Source organism: Camelina sativa, chromosome 15, assembly GCF_000633955.1.
Source record: "Camelina sativa cultivar DH55 chromosome 15, Cs, whole genome shotgun sequence".
Taxonomy (NCBI): Eukaryota; Viridiplantae; Streptophyta; class Magnoliopsida; order Brassicales; family Brassicaceae; genus Camelina; species Camelina sativa.
In genome coordinates this window covers 3202403-3217743 of record NC_025699.1, presented here as the reverse complement: position 1 = coordinate 3217743, position 15341 = coordinate 3202403, and the positions used below count along the sequence as shown (strand labels likewise).

Genomic DNA, 15341 nt, shown 5'->3' with positions numbered 1-15341 from the left:
ACGTGTAATTCAAGCGCCGTATCGATTTGAAGATGCTTTGAGATTTACGTGTTGTTGGACCATTCGTTTATTCGTGTTACAAAAAGGTAGCTAGTCTGACACAACGAACTAAAAAGAACGAATGTCTCTGAAAAAACGGGTTCAAAGCTCGAGTGTAGGACGTGTGACGACGACGGTAAAAAGTAACCGTAGAAATACGACCTGGTGATAGTCGAAGTACAATAAAACCTTAAATTGGGAACTTCCCCCAAAATCTAGCAACCATTGTTGTTGTACTTTTTTACTTGATGCCTTGAAACGCATCACACATGATGGCACGTTACATGCACAAAATAGATGGTTATATTGTGTACAAGTCCGTACATCAGTACATGAACATAATATTTCAGCATGCTTTTTAACCCAAAAAAGGTATATATATTCAGCATGCTTCTGATTCAATTAAAAAATTATTTTATTTGGCAAAACATTATATTCTTTTAATTTTCAATGTATAAAATTAAATAAAAATATGCATACATAACTTTAGTTTTTTCTATGAAATTATATGTTGTTAGAAATGGATGCCCTATGAAAACTTCAGAGTTTAAAACGAATATAAAACTTCTATACATGTAATTGTAAATACGGTTCGGAGGGTACACAAGTTAAACAAAGGGTTACAAAATAATGATTAGATATTTTAACATTTTTATAAGAAAAAGTTGAATAGTCTTTTTACATTGTCCTTACCAAAACTATAAACGTAGCCACATTTAGAAAATTTTATACTTTATATAGAAATTTTGTTTCTGAAAATTTTAAGCTTTATATAGAAATTCAATTTTTAATGACAATGTCCCTTTGTATACATTTTGGTTTTCATCGTTTAATTAGTCCAAGATACAAAATTAGACATCAGAATTCCTGAAAACATGGATCAAACAACCTAAAAAACTAGAGGTGGCGAGAAAAATTCGAAACTAGAGTTTAGCAACTCTCTACCCAATACACTATATAAATGTAAACATGAGATTAATCAAATTACAGCAAACACAACAAAACAATAAATAGTAATTTTAGTAATTTTTTTTTAATATATATTTTTTTTTGGTAAACGATGGGTGCATACTTTGGAGTTTCTACAATTTTAATTATCTGTTTGTTGGGAATTTCAGCCAATGCTGCGGTATTCCCCATTGGTTCACCGTCAGGTTCTGATATTACTCAGGTTAGTTCCCTTTCTTGCTTTCCAAGCAATCTACAAAACCAAAGTTTTTTTTTTTTGGGGGATTAACTCGTTAATTGGGGTTTCACTCCACTGATATGCAGGCACTTCTGAAAGCATTCACAGCGGCATGCCAATGTCCTTCACCAAGCAAAGTGGTGATCCCAAAAGGAGAGTTCAAGCTTGGTGAGATCGAGATGAGGGGTCCATGCAAAGCTCCAATCGAGATCACCATTCAAGGTACTGTCAAAGCTGATGGTAACGCTATCCAAGGCAAGGATAAATGGGTCGTCTTCGGCAACATCAATGGGTTTAAGTTGAACGGAGGTGGAGCCTTCGATGGTGAAGGTAATGCATCTTGGAGGGTCAATAACTGCCACAAGACTTTCCTGTGCAAGAAACTTCCCATCGTATGTGCTTCTGTCTTTAATTTAACACCATCCTTTGAGATTTTCAAATTATTAATTACCAAGTTATCATGTGCTTTTGCCTTAATGATGTTATCTGTTCTGTTTTTTTACAGAGCATAAGGTTTGATTTCGTGTTGAACTCTGAGATCAGAGACATATCCTCAATTGATGCCAAGAACTTCCACATCAACGTCCTGGGAGCAAAGAACATGACCATGAATAACATCAAGATCATTGCCCCAGAAGATAGTCCCAACACTGATGGGATCCATTTGGGAAGAAGTGACGGAGTCAAGATCCTTAACTCTTTCATCTCCACCGGAGACGATTGCATCTCTGTCGGAGATGGGATGAAGAACCTTCACGTCGAGAAAGTTACATGCGGTCCGGGACACGGAATTAGTGTCGGAAGCCTTGGAAGGTACGGACACGAGCAAGATGTTAGCGGCATTAGGATCATCAACTGTACCCTCCAACAGACTGACAACGGACTAAGGATCAAGACATGGCCTTCTGCAGCTTGCTCCACCACCGCCTCCGATATCCATTTCCAGGATATCATCCTCAAGAACGTCAACAACCCAATCCTCATTGACCAAGAGTACTGCCCTTGGAACCAGTGCAACAAGCAAGTATGTATCTTCATCATAAATTTTTGGATAGATCTCTATCTAGCTCCAATGCATGATTCTGATTTTTTAAATGTTGTTTTTGTGATTTTCAGAAACCATCAACGATTAAGTTGGTGAACATAAGCTTCAAGAATATCAGAGGAACATCAGGGAACAAGGACGCGGTGAAGCTACTTTGCAGCAGGGGATATCCGTGCCAGAACGTCGAGATTGGAAACGTTGATATTAAATACACTGGAGCAGATGGTCCAGCCACTTTCCAGTGCTCAAACGTCAGCCCCAAGCTTTCGGGAATTCAGAACCCTAAAGCTTGCAGTGCTCCCGTGACCAAGGCACCCAACATGTAGAAGCTCAAATTATTTTACACTCATTCAATTTAATATTTTTATCTCTACACCAAATCTATGGTCTATGATGTATGCTCTCATTTTATTTAACTCGAGAATATGAATACATCATATGGCCCAATTTGACCTTAATAAAAAAATCTTCTTTTAATTTGCTCTGTTGAAAGTTATAAGTCAGTACTAAAATGTCCCATTAATTATCTATCTATGGTTCGGCTAAATGACAAGCCGGATCATTGGTGTCAAAATTCACGTTAAAAGCCACTTTAAATTTTGGTGTGTAAATAATGTGTAAGTGAACCTTCCGTTCCGTTGTGGTTTAGGTTTACGACGGGTTAGTGTTGACTTGGCTCCTAAGTTTTTCATATTTGTAACGAGTCAGGAGGATCCGGACCGAAACTTAAACTAATCTTGCTAACCCGTTGATTTTTTTTTTTTTTAATCAACTATGATTGAAATAAAATAACAGTGAAACAATTCGAATTTAATTTGGTCTCTCAACTAAACATTGTGAATCATTGGTTGCTGATGAGCTCTCCTTAAGCTCTCATTGGTTACTGCTTTGTAAAATTGTCTCAGTTTAGGAAACTTTTTTTTTGACCTCGAGTTTAGGAAACTGAAAAATGTTTAATAGACGTATCATGGATTATAAAATATTTCATGTAGATTCATTGATAGAAGTTTTTAGTTTGCAGCGGGTGTAGCTAATATAGTGACAATAGTTAAATTTCATCTAAAATTATTTTCATCCCGAAAATATATTCTCGCAAAGAATTCCAAATAAAATTATTCGTCTCACTCATTAACTAAATCAATTCATCGAATACATTGTCTAGATTCTAGATGCATTGGATCAATTTACCTATTCCATATTCTATGCGAAGACTAACACTAACTTATGTTACTCAAGGATTTAAAAACTCACATATCATAATAGTACTTTTACTTTACGTAAACATACCTGTACTTTCTTCTTTTTGGGTTAACATACCTAATTTCGAAGCATTAATGCAATCTATTATCAGAATGATCTTTGAACTTAAAAGTTAAAACAGTTAAGGTACAATAAATCGTGGAGAGAATAACAAAAATGGAAGATCAACCTAATATCAAATAATCATAAGAACTAGCTAGTGAAAAAACTGCTCACGGATCATCATGGATTACGAGTATATAGATTACCATTGAAAAAAGGAGAATTTGAGACTAAGAGAAAAGAAAAGATAGAATAAGAGAGAAATCAAGAAGAAAACATAAAAATATAGTTTCTATAAAATAGAAGTACATCAACAGAAACGAGTTTTGCTTGCGTTCGCATAAGACATACAAACAGCTTGAGAACAAAATAATCTCATAGTGATAAAAAGACTTATTCTCTCGAAAGCCCTACATGGCTAAATCCTCTTTCCATATCTCACACTATCAAAAACAAAAGACTTAAAAAAAAGAGACAAAATCAAAAGAAACTTAAACTCTAGTACAATCTGCCTCAAAAACACAAACCTTAACCATAACCCCCAAGAAGAAGAAGAAAAAGAAGAAGAACCATTACATGACAATGAAGAAAACTGAGGAAGAAGGATCATTTTTTTTTTTTTTNTTTTTTTTTTTTTTTTTTGGTTTTTTTTTTTGGGTTTTGAACTCTTCTTATGTATTACCCGCCTCGCCGGAGACTGATACAGTTTCTTCTATCCCTCATTGAAAGAAGAAAAGAAAACAAAAATAGAAAAAAAGAAAGCAGAAATAGCCTAGGAGGAACAATGAATTTAGAAAACCAAACCATGACAGAAAAATCTGCGGGATTCTCTGGTTAGCTCTAGCTGATTGATGATATGATCAAGTTTCGTCCTCATGGGCATAATTTGTATGAAGGAGAAGATAATCTAAAAGATTCGCCAAAAGACACAGATCGTTCACCGTGATGGCTCGCCTACAATATCGTGGTAAAACAAAAACGATTGTACTAAGTAGCAATTCCTGCAACACAAAATAATTCAGAGCTATAAGAAACCAGCCATGCAATGGGTTTCTTATTCTGGTGTGAGCAACAAAAAAGATTTTTAACTACTTTCCTAGTTCCACCAGCTGCATATCTAAAGCATGGAAATAAACAATCTTTTCTCCTGTAAATGATCACAACTGATGAACTAGATAACAGTAAAGATGCAGAATGGCTACAGAGTGAAATGCACCGTAGTTCAAGACCCTATACCACTATTTGTCTATCTGTATGCAAGCAAGTTTTCTGTTTCATTCCTATTCTATTTATCAACTAGCTCATGGCATTATCTAATCATAGAATCACATGTTAAAGCAAAAAGATTACTCTAAACTCAATTACCTCTGTTTGATTGTCTCTTGTTCACACTGTAACTGCCAACATAACCTGGAGACGAACTTCTAGCTGAAACATCTGAAGAAGGACCCCCTCCTCCAATCCCATAGCTAAAAGAAGCAGGCCCTTCTGCCTCAGGAGTTGGTGATCTCCATGTGGGATCACTATAAACTGCACCATTCCCATAAAACTCTGCGAGTCCTGCTGCATCGTAACCACTGTTGTTGGTTGCCGAAGCAGAAGAGAATGAAGACGATGGTACTGCCTTGTTAGCCCCTGGGTTTCTTGCTGCATAACCACCGGTTCCCAACCCAAAACCAGATTCACCGTTTCCTCCATAACCAAACTTGACATTCTCATTACTAACAGCATTGTTACCTCCTCCAGGAGCACCCCAATTGACTCCCGAATTGCCAAATGGACCACTAAGTGTGTTGTTCCCACTTGATGATCCTCCCATGTATGTATTGGAATTTGAGTTTGTAGTGTTGTTGTTATAGTTAAGACCCCCATTGTTTCCCCCCCAAAGGTTCCGTGTAACCGAACTGAAGAAGGATGAGTTTCCTCCTCCATTTCCCCCTTCATAGCCAACCGCAGGACCAAACCGGTTTGTGTTACCAATGTAGTAAGGGCTCATTCCTCGGCCATAGTCAACGTTGCCACTGAAGTTTGTACCTCCATTGAACCCTGTGGGCAATCCCTGCTCGAAGTTCACATTCATCCCGTAGCCAGAATTAAAGCTTGCAAACCCGCTTCTTCCAGCACCAACAGGACTGAAACGACCATCCATCCTAAGTCCATAGCCTCCAACTGCTGCAGGATTAAACCCTTGAGCATATCCATTAAGGAGGTTATTGACCCTATTAACCCCGTAGCTGTAACCTGCACCAAGCGGGCTGCGAGTTGGACCTGGAGATAACTCCTTTGGAACAGCTCGCTTAACCTCAACCATTTTACCATTTAGTTCATGGAACGTCTTGAGCAGTACCTTTTCAACGGCCTCCTCGGAATCGTAGGTTATGAAACCGAAACCTCTAGGCCTTTGTGTGTTGTGATCATACATAACAACCACATCAGTAGTTGTTCCAAACTGCTCAAAATAAGTCTTGAAATCACTCTCTGTAACCGAAGAAGGTAAGCCTCCAACAAAAATCTTCCTAGTGCGACCTGGACCACCGGGAGAACCTTGGATGCTGCTGCTGTTGCTTCTATTAACCATGTTTTGATCATCTCTGGGAACAGCTTTCTTAGCTTCAACCTGCCGCCAAGGATCAAACATATATATAATAAGTAAACCACACAACTTCTTCTCAAAAAAACTCCAATCAAAAAGTGATGATCCAGTTACAATAGTGGTTGATCAGGTATCAAATGGGAAGCAAGGAATGCTAAAATGGAAAAGGAAGCTTAGAAAACAAGTTACATTGTAGGAGAAAGAGAAGGAAGATTACCAAACGGCCATCAATGTTATGTTTTTCGGTGATAACAATCTCAGCAACAGAAGGATCAGCAAAGACAACAAAACCGAAGCCACGAGCACGACCAGTGGTACGATCTTTCAAGATGACAGCCTCGATCACTTCACCAAAACTGCTGAAATACTCCTTGAGGCGTTCCTCATTGGTGTCCCAAGATATCCCACCGATGAAAAGCTTTCCATTATCCGATTGCATTTTGCTCCTCTCTCTCTCTCTCTCTCTCTATCTCTCTGCTGCACACACACACACACAAGGAAATCAAATCAGTTCTGCTTTCAGATCAAACCTCAATAAAAAAAAAAAGTTTTGGTTTTTAAGTTTATTTAAAATTGTTTGGTTTATGATTGGAATCAATCAGACAGATTTCAAAATCTGATCAAAAGGAAACATCTTTACAACAAAAAAACGTAAATCAGATTAACGGATTGAATCTAGAAAACAACAGATCCTTCATCAAAGGGGATAGCAATTAAGAGAATCTATCTGCCAGAAGAGTTTGATCGGATTAAAGCAAACAAACAACAATCAAAAGAAGAAGATGAGGAAATCTCAGATCAAAGGATGATTGATTGATGAAAAGCAGATTCATAACATAGATTAATAAAAAAAAAAAAAAAAGAAACCCACCAAATAAGAAGAAGAATAAAACCCAGATGCCGAATCTCGTAAGACTAATAAGATCTGAGGAGGATAGGCGAATCAAACCCGATTTAACACAATTTCAATGGCGTCTCTATAATAACATACTGACGACGCGCAGAGACGCGCTCTTGATTTGATGATGTATATATATTAGTTATGTATTATAGAGAGAGAAAGAGAGAGTTTTTATTTGGTAGAGAAGGGAGAGATGATAGAGAGAGAAGAAAGACAAAAGGCTTTTCGGGTGTGTTGTTGTGTGCAAGAAGATGAAGAAGATATGTCTCTATTTATATATTTATAACATTACTTTGTTTTCTAAGGAAATTTTCTTACTTACTATTTACATATATATATATTTTTTTTGCTGATTCTTTTATTTTTCCACATTACAAACAAACTTTTTTTTTTTTTTTGTAAGGAAAACTCGGAGCTTCAATTTATTACACAAAATTTTTACTACTGTTATTACAAAAATATATATATTACTAATAACTTGGAATATTTTTAGATTTTTATCTTTTAGTGGAATTTTTATCTATATATATATATATCCTAAATAAAACAAAAATTAGGATTGCGTCATTTATAAGGTAATTAAAAAAAATTGCAATTAAGTAGTATTATTCTTGCAATTAAGGATGTTTTAATTCTTGCAATTGAGAGTTCTTGTTGATTTGGATGATTTTAAGCTTGTTGTCTTTAAAATTTAAACCTAATTAGTGCTGTTCCTTTTTAATTTTATTTTTTAATTACCGCCACCAAATTGAGTTAACCTAGTAATCTGGTGATGAAAATGTATATACTCCTCCATATGTTCATTGTCCATTTCGGTTTTAGGAACACTACTTTTTTACTGATTCGAACGGACATTCATTTAGCTGATCGGAAGAAAAGCACTTTGACAAATACATATATGTAGCTTTAGACATGAAGAAGGTGCTGCTGCTGCTACTTCAAATTCGAAATAGCCTAGAAGCAATGAACTATTTTATGTGCTTATTATTATTATTAGTAGTGGCTGACTCTGATGGAAAACACTTGAAGAAGGTTGTGAACATGTTCATCATCATAGGGCCAACAAAAACCCTCTTTAGTTTTTGGGCTTTAAGCCCATATTTAAAGAACACAAAAATGATGGGTTTGTAGAAGAAGAGACTCATTTAACAAGAGTAGTTTAGTTGACTCATGTTGACAGAAAAAACAAGAGAAGTACATGAGTATATAAATGATGTAATATATATCGAACTAAACATATCTCAGCGAAATGTTGTTTCTCCAATATTACGCTTTCTGAACAATATTCAATTTTTTTTTTAATTCGGCTCAAAAAATGTTTCCCTCCAGATGTAAAAAATTTAAACGGCGCCCACTCAAAAAAATTTGATTCTTTTTCTTTTTGAAAACCCTTATCTTTGACGAATCTTCTCTCCCACACTTTTTCTTCTTCCTTCTTCAACCTCTACATCTCCGTCCGTCTATATATCCATTTCTTCCACAAACCTATTCACCATCTCTCTATCTAAAACCCACAAACAAGTTTTAATCTTTCTCCTATTTTTTTTCTTTTCTTCATCTCCACTCTCACTAGTCCCTCTGCCATGGCGGCGACACTCAAAGCTTCGATTTTGCTCAAAACCCTCGACAGTGACATCGTCGGAGATGTTTTTTCCGACCAGGGACGTCGTGGGTCCGGTGCTGTTCACGTTATCATGGGTCCTATGTTTTCTGGGAAATCGACCTCTCTTCTCCGCCGAATCAAGTCAGAGATCAGCGTCGGAAGGTAAAACTTGACTTTTTTTAACTTTGTCAGATCTTTGGATCCGAATTTTACAATTTAGAGATAAATTTTATTAATTTGGTCTTTTTGTGTTAAAAGCAGAAGTGTTGCGATGCTGAAATCGAGTAAGGATACGAGATACGCCAAAGATTCCGTAGTGACACATGATGGAATTGGATTCCCTTGTTGGGCTCTTCCAGATCTCATGTCATTTCCTGATAAATTCGGACTTGATGCTTATAACAAGGTAAACAAATCAAAACAATAACTATGGTTTCAATTCTGGTCTTAATTGTGAAGGATTTGCATTGAGATTGTGTTTTCTCTTGGCAGCTTGATGTGATTGGTATTGATGAGGCTCAGTTCTTTGGAGATCTTTATGAGTTTTGTTGCAAAGCCGCTGATGATGATGGCAAAACTGTGATTGTTGCAGGCCTTGACGGTGACTATTTAAGGTGCTTGATTGATTCTGTTTTTCAAAGATGTGATTTTGATATTTTTTCACTTACCGATTTTGTTGATTGGCTTGTAACGTGGATGTGATATTTTTCTATACGTAGGAGGAGCTTTGGTGCTGTACTTGATGTTATACCAATTGCTGATTCTGTAACAAAGCTAACTGCAAGGTGTGAGGTTTGTGGACAGAAAGCTTTCTTCACTTTGAGAAAGACTTGTGATACCAGAACCGAGCTTATTGGTGGAGCTGATGTCTATATGCCTGTTTGTCGCAAGCATTACATCACTAATCATATTGTTATGAAAGCTTCCAAGAAAGTGTTGGAAGTTGCTGACAAGGCTAGAGCTGAATCCTGTGTTGCTGCTATCATCTAAACTATCAATGATATATGTAACAAGTAATATATATGTTATAGTGAAAGTTTCTTCTTCATCTTCTTGTTTTGTTTTACTGGTGTGGGTTTCTCAATCCTTATTGTTGTTGTCTTTGAAAAACACTTGTGATGTTTTTGTACATAAATATAAATTTGGTGTTTTCTTTATAGCCTCTGGCTCATGTTTCATGCTTTCTACTGGCAATATCCACTAAACTGTTAAAATACAACCTGTTAGTTGGTCTAACGGGTTCCTGAATTCTCTCATACTTTCCAAGACCATTTGGTTTCTCGAGTAGGATTTGTAATTCTGATAATGAGAGCTTGCTGTGTGACATAATCTTTTCTTTCATCAGATCCTCATCCTGGATCCAGACTTTTATGTCCACTTCATGCTGAAGTGAAGATTGAAACTCTTGTTACAGCGATTCTGTCTCCGCATAAAGTGAAGACTAAAACTCTGGTTGCATCAATTCTGTCTCCTCAGTCTAGTCTAAAGAAACGTAAATACTTCATTAACTTCAACCAATTCCAACCTCTTGAGGGGAATGCAGATAATTTCAACATCAAAAGTTGAAGAGAGAACAATCTTGAGGGCACCTACAAAGAAGCTTGAATCGGATAGATTGAAGATGTTTTAATATTGAAGTGCGGAGGGCGATCAAATAGCCTGGGAACACAAAGGAGCTCCTAAGAGAAAAGAGCAGCGGTGGAAATCAAAATTACAGAAAGATAAAATAGCATTCCATTTAAAAAGTGTTAAAACAGCACTTGGGCACAAGTTAAATGTAGTACAAGAAGAAGTCTTTTTGTTGCCTCTGTGAGCACCAAAGCATTCACCAACATATAATCATAACATTCGCACCATCAAGGTGAGCTTGTCTATGAGCACCAAAGCATTCAACAACAGACAATCATAACATTCGCACCATCAAGGTGACCTTGTCTCTGAGCTGGTCCCATCTTTGCCAAATCTTGAAACACTTCTCACACTCTTAGGAGTCACAGCACCAGGACTTGCTCCACGATAACTTGCACGGAGGCTCTCATCAACAGTAGAAGACGATTTAGCTATTGCCTTTCTGAAGAACTTCTGAGCAGCGGGTGAAAGTGTCCTAACATTTGGACTTGCACTTCCACTTCGATGAGGAGATGGCAACGGAGGTTTCTTAAACATACTGTTTGATCTCTCTCTCAGTTTTCGTGATGCGTCCCTTGATAATGAATGTGCCCTTACATCTCTGGCAGGTGCAGTTGGAATATTGTAGTGCGGTCCATCAGCACTACCACCAATATCAAGAGGTGTATCCTCAGGATCTAAGCGCATTGGTGTCCCATCAATCTCACCCCACGTTATAAAGGGAGATTCATCAAGACCTGGTGCAGGAGAAGGCGTTCTAACAAAACTATACCCATTATCTGCCCTTTTATCTGACTCCGCATAGAAAGGATTTGGAGTTTTCCTTAAATCATCCAAATCATACCTCTTAGATTTGTCTCTATCCCTACCCGAGATATGCATAGGTGAAGAACCAGCGATAGGAGTGTAGAGAATCTCAACAGAACCATCTTCTCTTGGCCTAGAATCCATAGTCTTCCCATGAAAACGAGTGTTCCCTTTCACAATCTCCTTAGTCAACCCAAGTAACCTCACAGCCCTTTCCGCCTCAGTTAAGGGAGCCTCACCCCTATCAGCTGGATGATACATGAGAAGATTCTTTGCTGTATATTTCCAACTATCTAAAGTACTCGGTGGCTGATCAGATGTACCATAACCATCTGTAATCCTATCTCTCTTAACATCCTCAATCAATTTACCATCCTCCTCCTTTTCACCTTCAAGAAGAAAAGCATACCTCTCCTTCTTCTTCCTATTCACCTTCTCAAGAATCTTGGAAAAGCTCTCGTTATCCTCACTCGTATATCTCCTAAAGAACTCATCTAAGGACAAATCAAGATCTATATCTTCATCCCCATCATCATCAACAACAGGAAACTCTCTACCAGAGACACCAGGGGTTCTAGGGGTTTTACCATCAAATTCATCTAAAGGAGTGAAATTTCTCAAAAAAGTAGATCCAGGAGTTTGAGTTTTACCCTCCGTGTCACCAACATGATGATGATGACTAGGCTTCTTCCCACGTCTCTCGATAATCTTCAACTGGGCGTCTCGGATTTGAATCGGGTCACGTGTTTTCACAGCCTGGATCCAATCGAGCCGATCCCTAAGCTTAGTTATATCTGGAAAGTAATCTCGCTCGATGATCTTCTCGATTGCTTCCACATACGCGTCCTCGTCGAGAACTCTCATTCGTTTTCTAGGGTTTCTGGGAATGATCTCCGAGGAAGACGAACTTCGAGGCGCCGACCGGAGGGTATCATCGGAATAAGAAGACGGCGATGGTGAAGAAATCTGCCGCGGAGAATGGCCAGGCGAGCGAAACATCTTGAATTAGAAACACGCGAATTTGATTTTAGAATCCGACGAAACTTTATCGAGAATTCGAACACTCTAGGGTTTGTTTGGTTTTTTTTTGGGTACACAGAAAAAACAAAACGATGGTAGAGATATGATGATGATTGCGTCGGCGAGGATATATTCATTAATCAATCTGATTGTAACGCGTTTTAGTTTCCGGAATATTACACTATTTAACCTAAACTTCTGATTCCTCTTACTTTTAACCCCGTGAGAAATCAAAATCGTTTTTATAACCACACATTGAGGATGACGATAAAAGCTTGTATTTGTAATTTAAGCTCCAATTTTGAAAATCTCTAATTTTCTAAATCTGAGTGTAAGTAATGAGATTTTTGGCAACAACACTTTGAGTGAAAAAGCGATTGCATGAGATTTTTTTGGAGCCACACAGCAACAATACTGTGCAAAATTTGAATACAGCGACCACAACACACACAAATCCAACCTTAATTGATTCGAAGATTTTTGGATACAAACAAAGAGGGGACAATACAAACATTTTACTAAGGATTGGACCTGAAAGGATTTCGTTGGTTTGATCTTGGATCTACTCTTGGTGACGATGACGCATTGTATCCATGAAGCATTTCTCTGATCGTTGAGTACATCACTGCTTGTGAAGCCTCACCACCACTTTCCTGCTCTTTTATCTTTTCAAACAGATACTCTTTCTCTGCCTCTGCCTCGCTCAGCCTCAGTTTTAAGTAGTTACTCGCGTATTCCTCTTCAGTTTTTTCCTTTTTCGCTTTTACAATCCTCTCCAATCTCTCTGCTTCCACTTTAGCTTCGTTAGCCTTTAACTGAAACATCTCTGCCTCAGCTTGCTTCAGTCTCACTATCCTCTCCACCTCTTCTATCTGTTGTTTCTTCTTTTGCCTCTCCATCTTCAGTTCCGCCACTTGCTTTGCTTTCTCTTCCACCTCTCTCTCGCATTCCTCAAGCCCCATTCGCGCTTTCTTGTACATCCTCATCTTTTCCTCACCCACTATTTCCATTTTCCTCAGTGTTTCCTTTACTACTTCAGCAATTCTGTTGCATGCATCTTGAGGTGCTATGGTTCCCCCACCTTCTCCGCTTTCAAGGCTCTTTGGAGAGTCCAATTCAAATTCTTCACACACAAAAAACGGTTAAAACTAAAATGAGTAACCCTTATGATATATTTATATATTCAACAGTAGCGAGGCTGGTTTACCTTGGAAAAACACAAGTATCAACTTGGCAGCTGTTGCTTCAGCCAGTCCACTTTTAATCTTGTCAATAAGTTCCTCACACTTCCAGAATAACTTCCGGCCTCTTGTATCTTCGCTTCCACGGAAAATCCTACTCACGAAGTCAAGTTCCTTCATCAAAGACTCCCTATCCCAGTTAGGTGCACAGTGCTGAAACACATCTTTAACCCATCCCAGTAATTCAGAAGTATGGTTGCACGCTCGACACTTGAACAGCATTTCTCCCATCCCAGATACACTCTTGGCAGAAACTCCCATGGAAATCTCTCCATCCCTAATTGCACAATCCGTATGAGTCCAATGAGAACACACGTCGCAGCCAATCCAGCGGCATGTGTTAACCGAAAAGTCAAACTTGTTACAGATCACACACATGCACAGGTTGCAGAAGCCTTTCCTATTAGCACAAATCTCGCAGGGACAACCATCAGATGGGAGTTCGTTCTGGCAGGCTATGTTTCTGCACCTCTTGTACACAAAGATCTCGATGAGATATGTTTGAGAAAGATTGATGTTTGGATGCAAGAATGCTTGGATTCCAGTGTTAATAACCACAAGAATTTCAAGCTGCACTCGGTGAGCCCTGACAAGTGTCTTTGAAGTTAAATCAGATCTCGTCTGAACAAACTTCTGCAGAAACATGAACTCATCTACCGGCTGAGAACCATTACCCTCAAGGATAGCCTTGAGGCCGTTCTTTAACTCCTCGAGATACTCTTCTGGTAACCGGTGCATTCTCTCAGCGACTGCGTCCACTCTCTCTCTAGCTATGTCCCGTAGTGATACCTTATCGGCAATGGAAACATGGCGGATCACAAGTTGGTCATGAGAGTCAGGGCCTGACTTGCCGCTCTCTGTCTTGTTTCCCATAATAGATTTAGAGGTTGGCCAAGTCTCTTGAGAGCTGGCACTTTCAGCTGGGGATTCACGCACAATGGCGGAATTAGAACGTGACAAGTGGGGATCCGAAGACACAAGTGAGAGAGATGTTTGTAGTTGCTGACGTGGTGGTAGCATTTGGTGTGGAAGATTGGATCCAGATGATGTGCCCATCAATTTTAGTGCTGCAGACACTGAAATCACATCAATGTTAGATTCATCGCAAGATACTGAGAACAAAACAAAAAGTAAAGGAAAACAAACTTTACAAACACACTTACACACATGACACAATTCACTACAAGAAGAAAGAACAGGTATGTGGAACAAAAAGCTCTCACAATCAAAATCAAGTGCCTTTTATTGTATTATCAAATGAAGGTATGAGTTCTAATACATGAAAGCCCTAATCATTTTGCCAAATCCCTAAATATCCACCGACAGACAATTACATCCTAGGTTCAAATTGAGCTGAGATCAATCACTAGTGGAAGCTAAAAATACACAAAAACACAGGAGAGAGTCACACCAAGCAGCAGGGGCTAGACCAAACAAAGTTGCTCGAATCTATTTGGTTCGTAGATTGAACGCTAAAAAAGTCAAAACACAAATCTTCGAATCAGAGAATCAAGTACCCAGCACAAAATAGCACGGTCATCACTAAATAAACCCTCAAAACTACGCATCAAACTCGATCTCGAAAGTTATCGAGTCACTCTATCACCGAAATCTTAGGACCAGCCTCGAACTTTGAACAACCAAAAACATTCAAATATACTCCTCAGAAAAAAATAAAGAAAGCACCAAACAGAAGAAGATGGAATGGAGAAATACCGCCGGGAAATGGACCGGAAACATAAGGACTCACCGGAGAGACGACTGGGAGACGTTATGAGACGCAGAGGAAGAACTAAGACACCGTGAGAAACCCAAAGGGAAAGGTAACGTTAATTAGAAACTTTTTTTTCTTTCTATCAGAAAAAGCAAAAAAAAAAACATACAGCTGGCAGTTCTTTATGTCTAACGGTTAACCTGGCCAACCGGTAACCTTCTACTTGTGTTGACTTTAGAATCGTGTTCAACGGTTTGTGTC

The 15341-nt window shown here is 38.4% G+C and overlaps 5 protein-coding genes across 9 annotated transcripts; 2 read left to right on the top strand and 3 right to left on the bottom strand.

Annotated features, from left to right (window-relative positions):
- Positions 1033 to 2643, top strand: LOC104744977 (polygalacturonase-like). The gene is made up of 4 exons (XM_010466123.1): positions 1033 to 1210; positions 1312 to 1617; positions 1731 to 2249; positions 2342 to 2643. Exons 1-4 carry the CDS (start codon positions 1100 to 1102, stop codon positions 2594 to 2596), a joined length of 1191 nt encoding a protein of 396 aa, XP_010464425.1. The 5' UTR covers positions 1033 to 1099; the 3' UTR covers positions 2597 to 2643.
- LOC104744976 (heterogeneous nuclear ribonucleoprotein 1-like) lies at positions 3837 to 7303 on the bottom strand. Of its 3 annotated transcripts, none has more exons than XM_010466119.2 (4): positions 7037 to 7303; positions 6383 to 6642; positions 4938 to 6189; positions 3837 to 4526 (listed from the first exon to the last, which is right to left on the bottom strand). In XM_010466119.2, the coding sequence occupies exons 2-4, from the start codon at positions 6602 to 6604 to the stop codon at positions 4510 to 4512; spliced, it is 1491 nt and encodes a 496-aa protein (XP_010464421.1). In that variant the 5' UTR covers positions 6605 to 6642; positions 7037 to 7303; the 3' UTR covers positions 3837 to 4509. The 3 variants fall into 3 exon arrangements, with proteins under 3 accessions (XP_010464421.1, XP_010464423.1, XP_010464424.1); XM_010466121.2 differs by having other exon boundaries at positions 6383 to 6639; XM_010466122.2 differs by having other exon boundaries at positions 3837 to 4573; positions 7037 to 7296.
- Positions 8433 to 9826, top strand: LOC104744975 (thymidine kinase a). The gene is made up of 4 exons (XM_010466118.1): positions 8433 to 8831; positions 8931 to 9075; positions 9162 to 9283; positions 9389 to 9826. Exons 1-4 carry the CDS (start codon positions 8650 to 8652, stop codon positions 9657 to 9659), a joined length of 720 nt encoding a protein of 239 aa, XP_010464420.1. The 5' UTR covers positions 8433 to 8649; the 3' UTR covers positions 9660 to 9826.
- LOC104744974 (protein DGCR14-like) lies at positions 10283 to 12246 on the bottom strand. The gene has a single exon (XM_010466117.2). The coding sequence runs from the start codon at positions 12102 to 12104 to the stop codon at positions 10590 to 10592; it is 1515 nt and encodes a 504-aa protein (XP_010464419.1). The 5' UTR covers positions 12105 to 12246; the 3' UTR covers positions 10283 to 10589.
- LOC104744973 (protein OBERON 1-like) lies at positions 12568 to 15223 on the bottom strand. Of its 3 annotated transcripts, none has more exons than XM_010466116.2 (3): positions 15117 to 15223; positions 13333 to 14442; positions 12644 to 13248 (listed from the first exon to the last, which is right to left on the bottom strand). In XM_010466116.2, exons 2-3 carry the CDS (start codon positions 14420 to 14422, stop codon positions 12644 to 12646), a joined length of 1695 nt encoding a protein of 564 aa, XP_010464418.1. In that variant the 5' UTR covers positions 14423 to 14442; positions 15117 to 15223. The 3 variants fall into 3 exon arrangements, with proteins under 3 accessions (XP_019092755.1, XP_010464418.1, XP_010464417.1); XM_010466115.2 differs by having other exon boundaries at positions 15083 to 15206; XM_019237210.1 differs by lacking the exon at positions 15117 to 15223 and having other exon boundaries at positions 12568 to 13248; positions 13333 to 14422.

Coding starts and splice junctions, on each gene's coding strand:
- LOC104744977 (XM_010466123.1), top strand. CDS start 1,100: ATGGGTGCATACTTTGGAGTTTCTACAATTTTAATTATCTGTTTGTTG. Junction 1,211..1,311: donor CAGGTTCTGATATTACTCAG/GTTAGTTCCCTT, acceptor ACTGATATGCAG/GCACTTCTGAAAGCATTCAC. Junction 1,618..1,730: donor TGTGCAAGAAACTTCCCATC/GTATGTGCTTCT, acceptor GTTTTTTTACAG/AGCATAAGGTTTGATTTCGT.
- LOC104744976 (XM_010466119.2), bottom strand. CDS start 6,604: ATGCAATCGGATAATGGAAAGCTTTTCATCGGTGGGATATCTTGGGAC. Junction 6,190..6,382: donor ATAACATTGATGGCCGTTTG/GTAATCTTCCTT, acceptor CCTTGGCGGCAG/GTTGAAGCTAAGAAAGCTGT.
- LOC104744975 (XM_010466118.1), top strand. CDS start 8,650: ATGGCGGCGACACTCAAAGCTTCGATTTTGCTCAAAACCCTCGACAGT. Junction 8,832..8,930: donor TCAGAGATCAGCGTCGGAAG/GTAAAACTTGAC, acceptor TGTTAAAAGCAG/AAGTGTTGCGATGCTGAAAT. Junction 9,076..9,161: donor GACTTGATGCTTATAACAAG/GTAAACAAATCA, acceptor TTCTCTTGGCAG/CTTGATGTGATTGGTATTGA.
- LOC104744974 (XM_010466117.2), bottom strand. CDS start 12,104: ATGTTTCGCTCGCCTGGCCATTCTCCGCGGCAGATTTCTTCACCATCG.
- LOC104744973 (XM_010466116.2), bottom strand. CDS start 14,422: ATGGGCACATCATCTGGATCCAATCTTCCACACCAAATGCTACCACCA. Junction 13,249..13,332: donor GATACTTGTGTTTTTCCAAG/GTAAACCAGCCT, acceptor TTGTGTGTGAAG/AATTTGAATTGGACTCTCCA.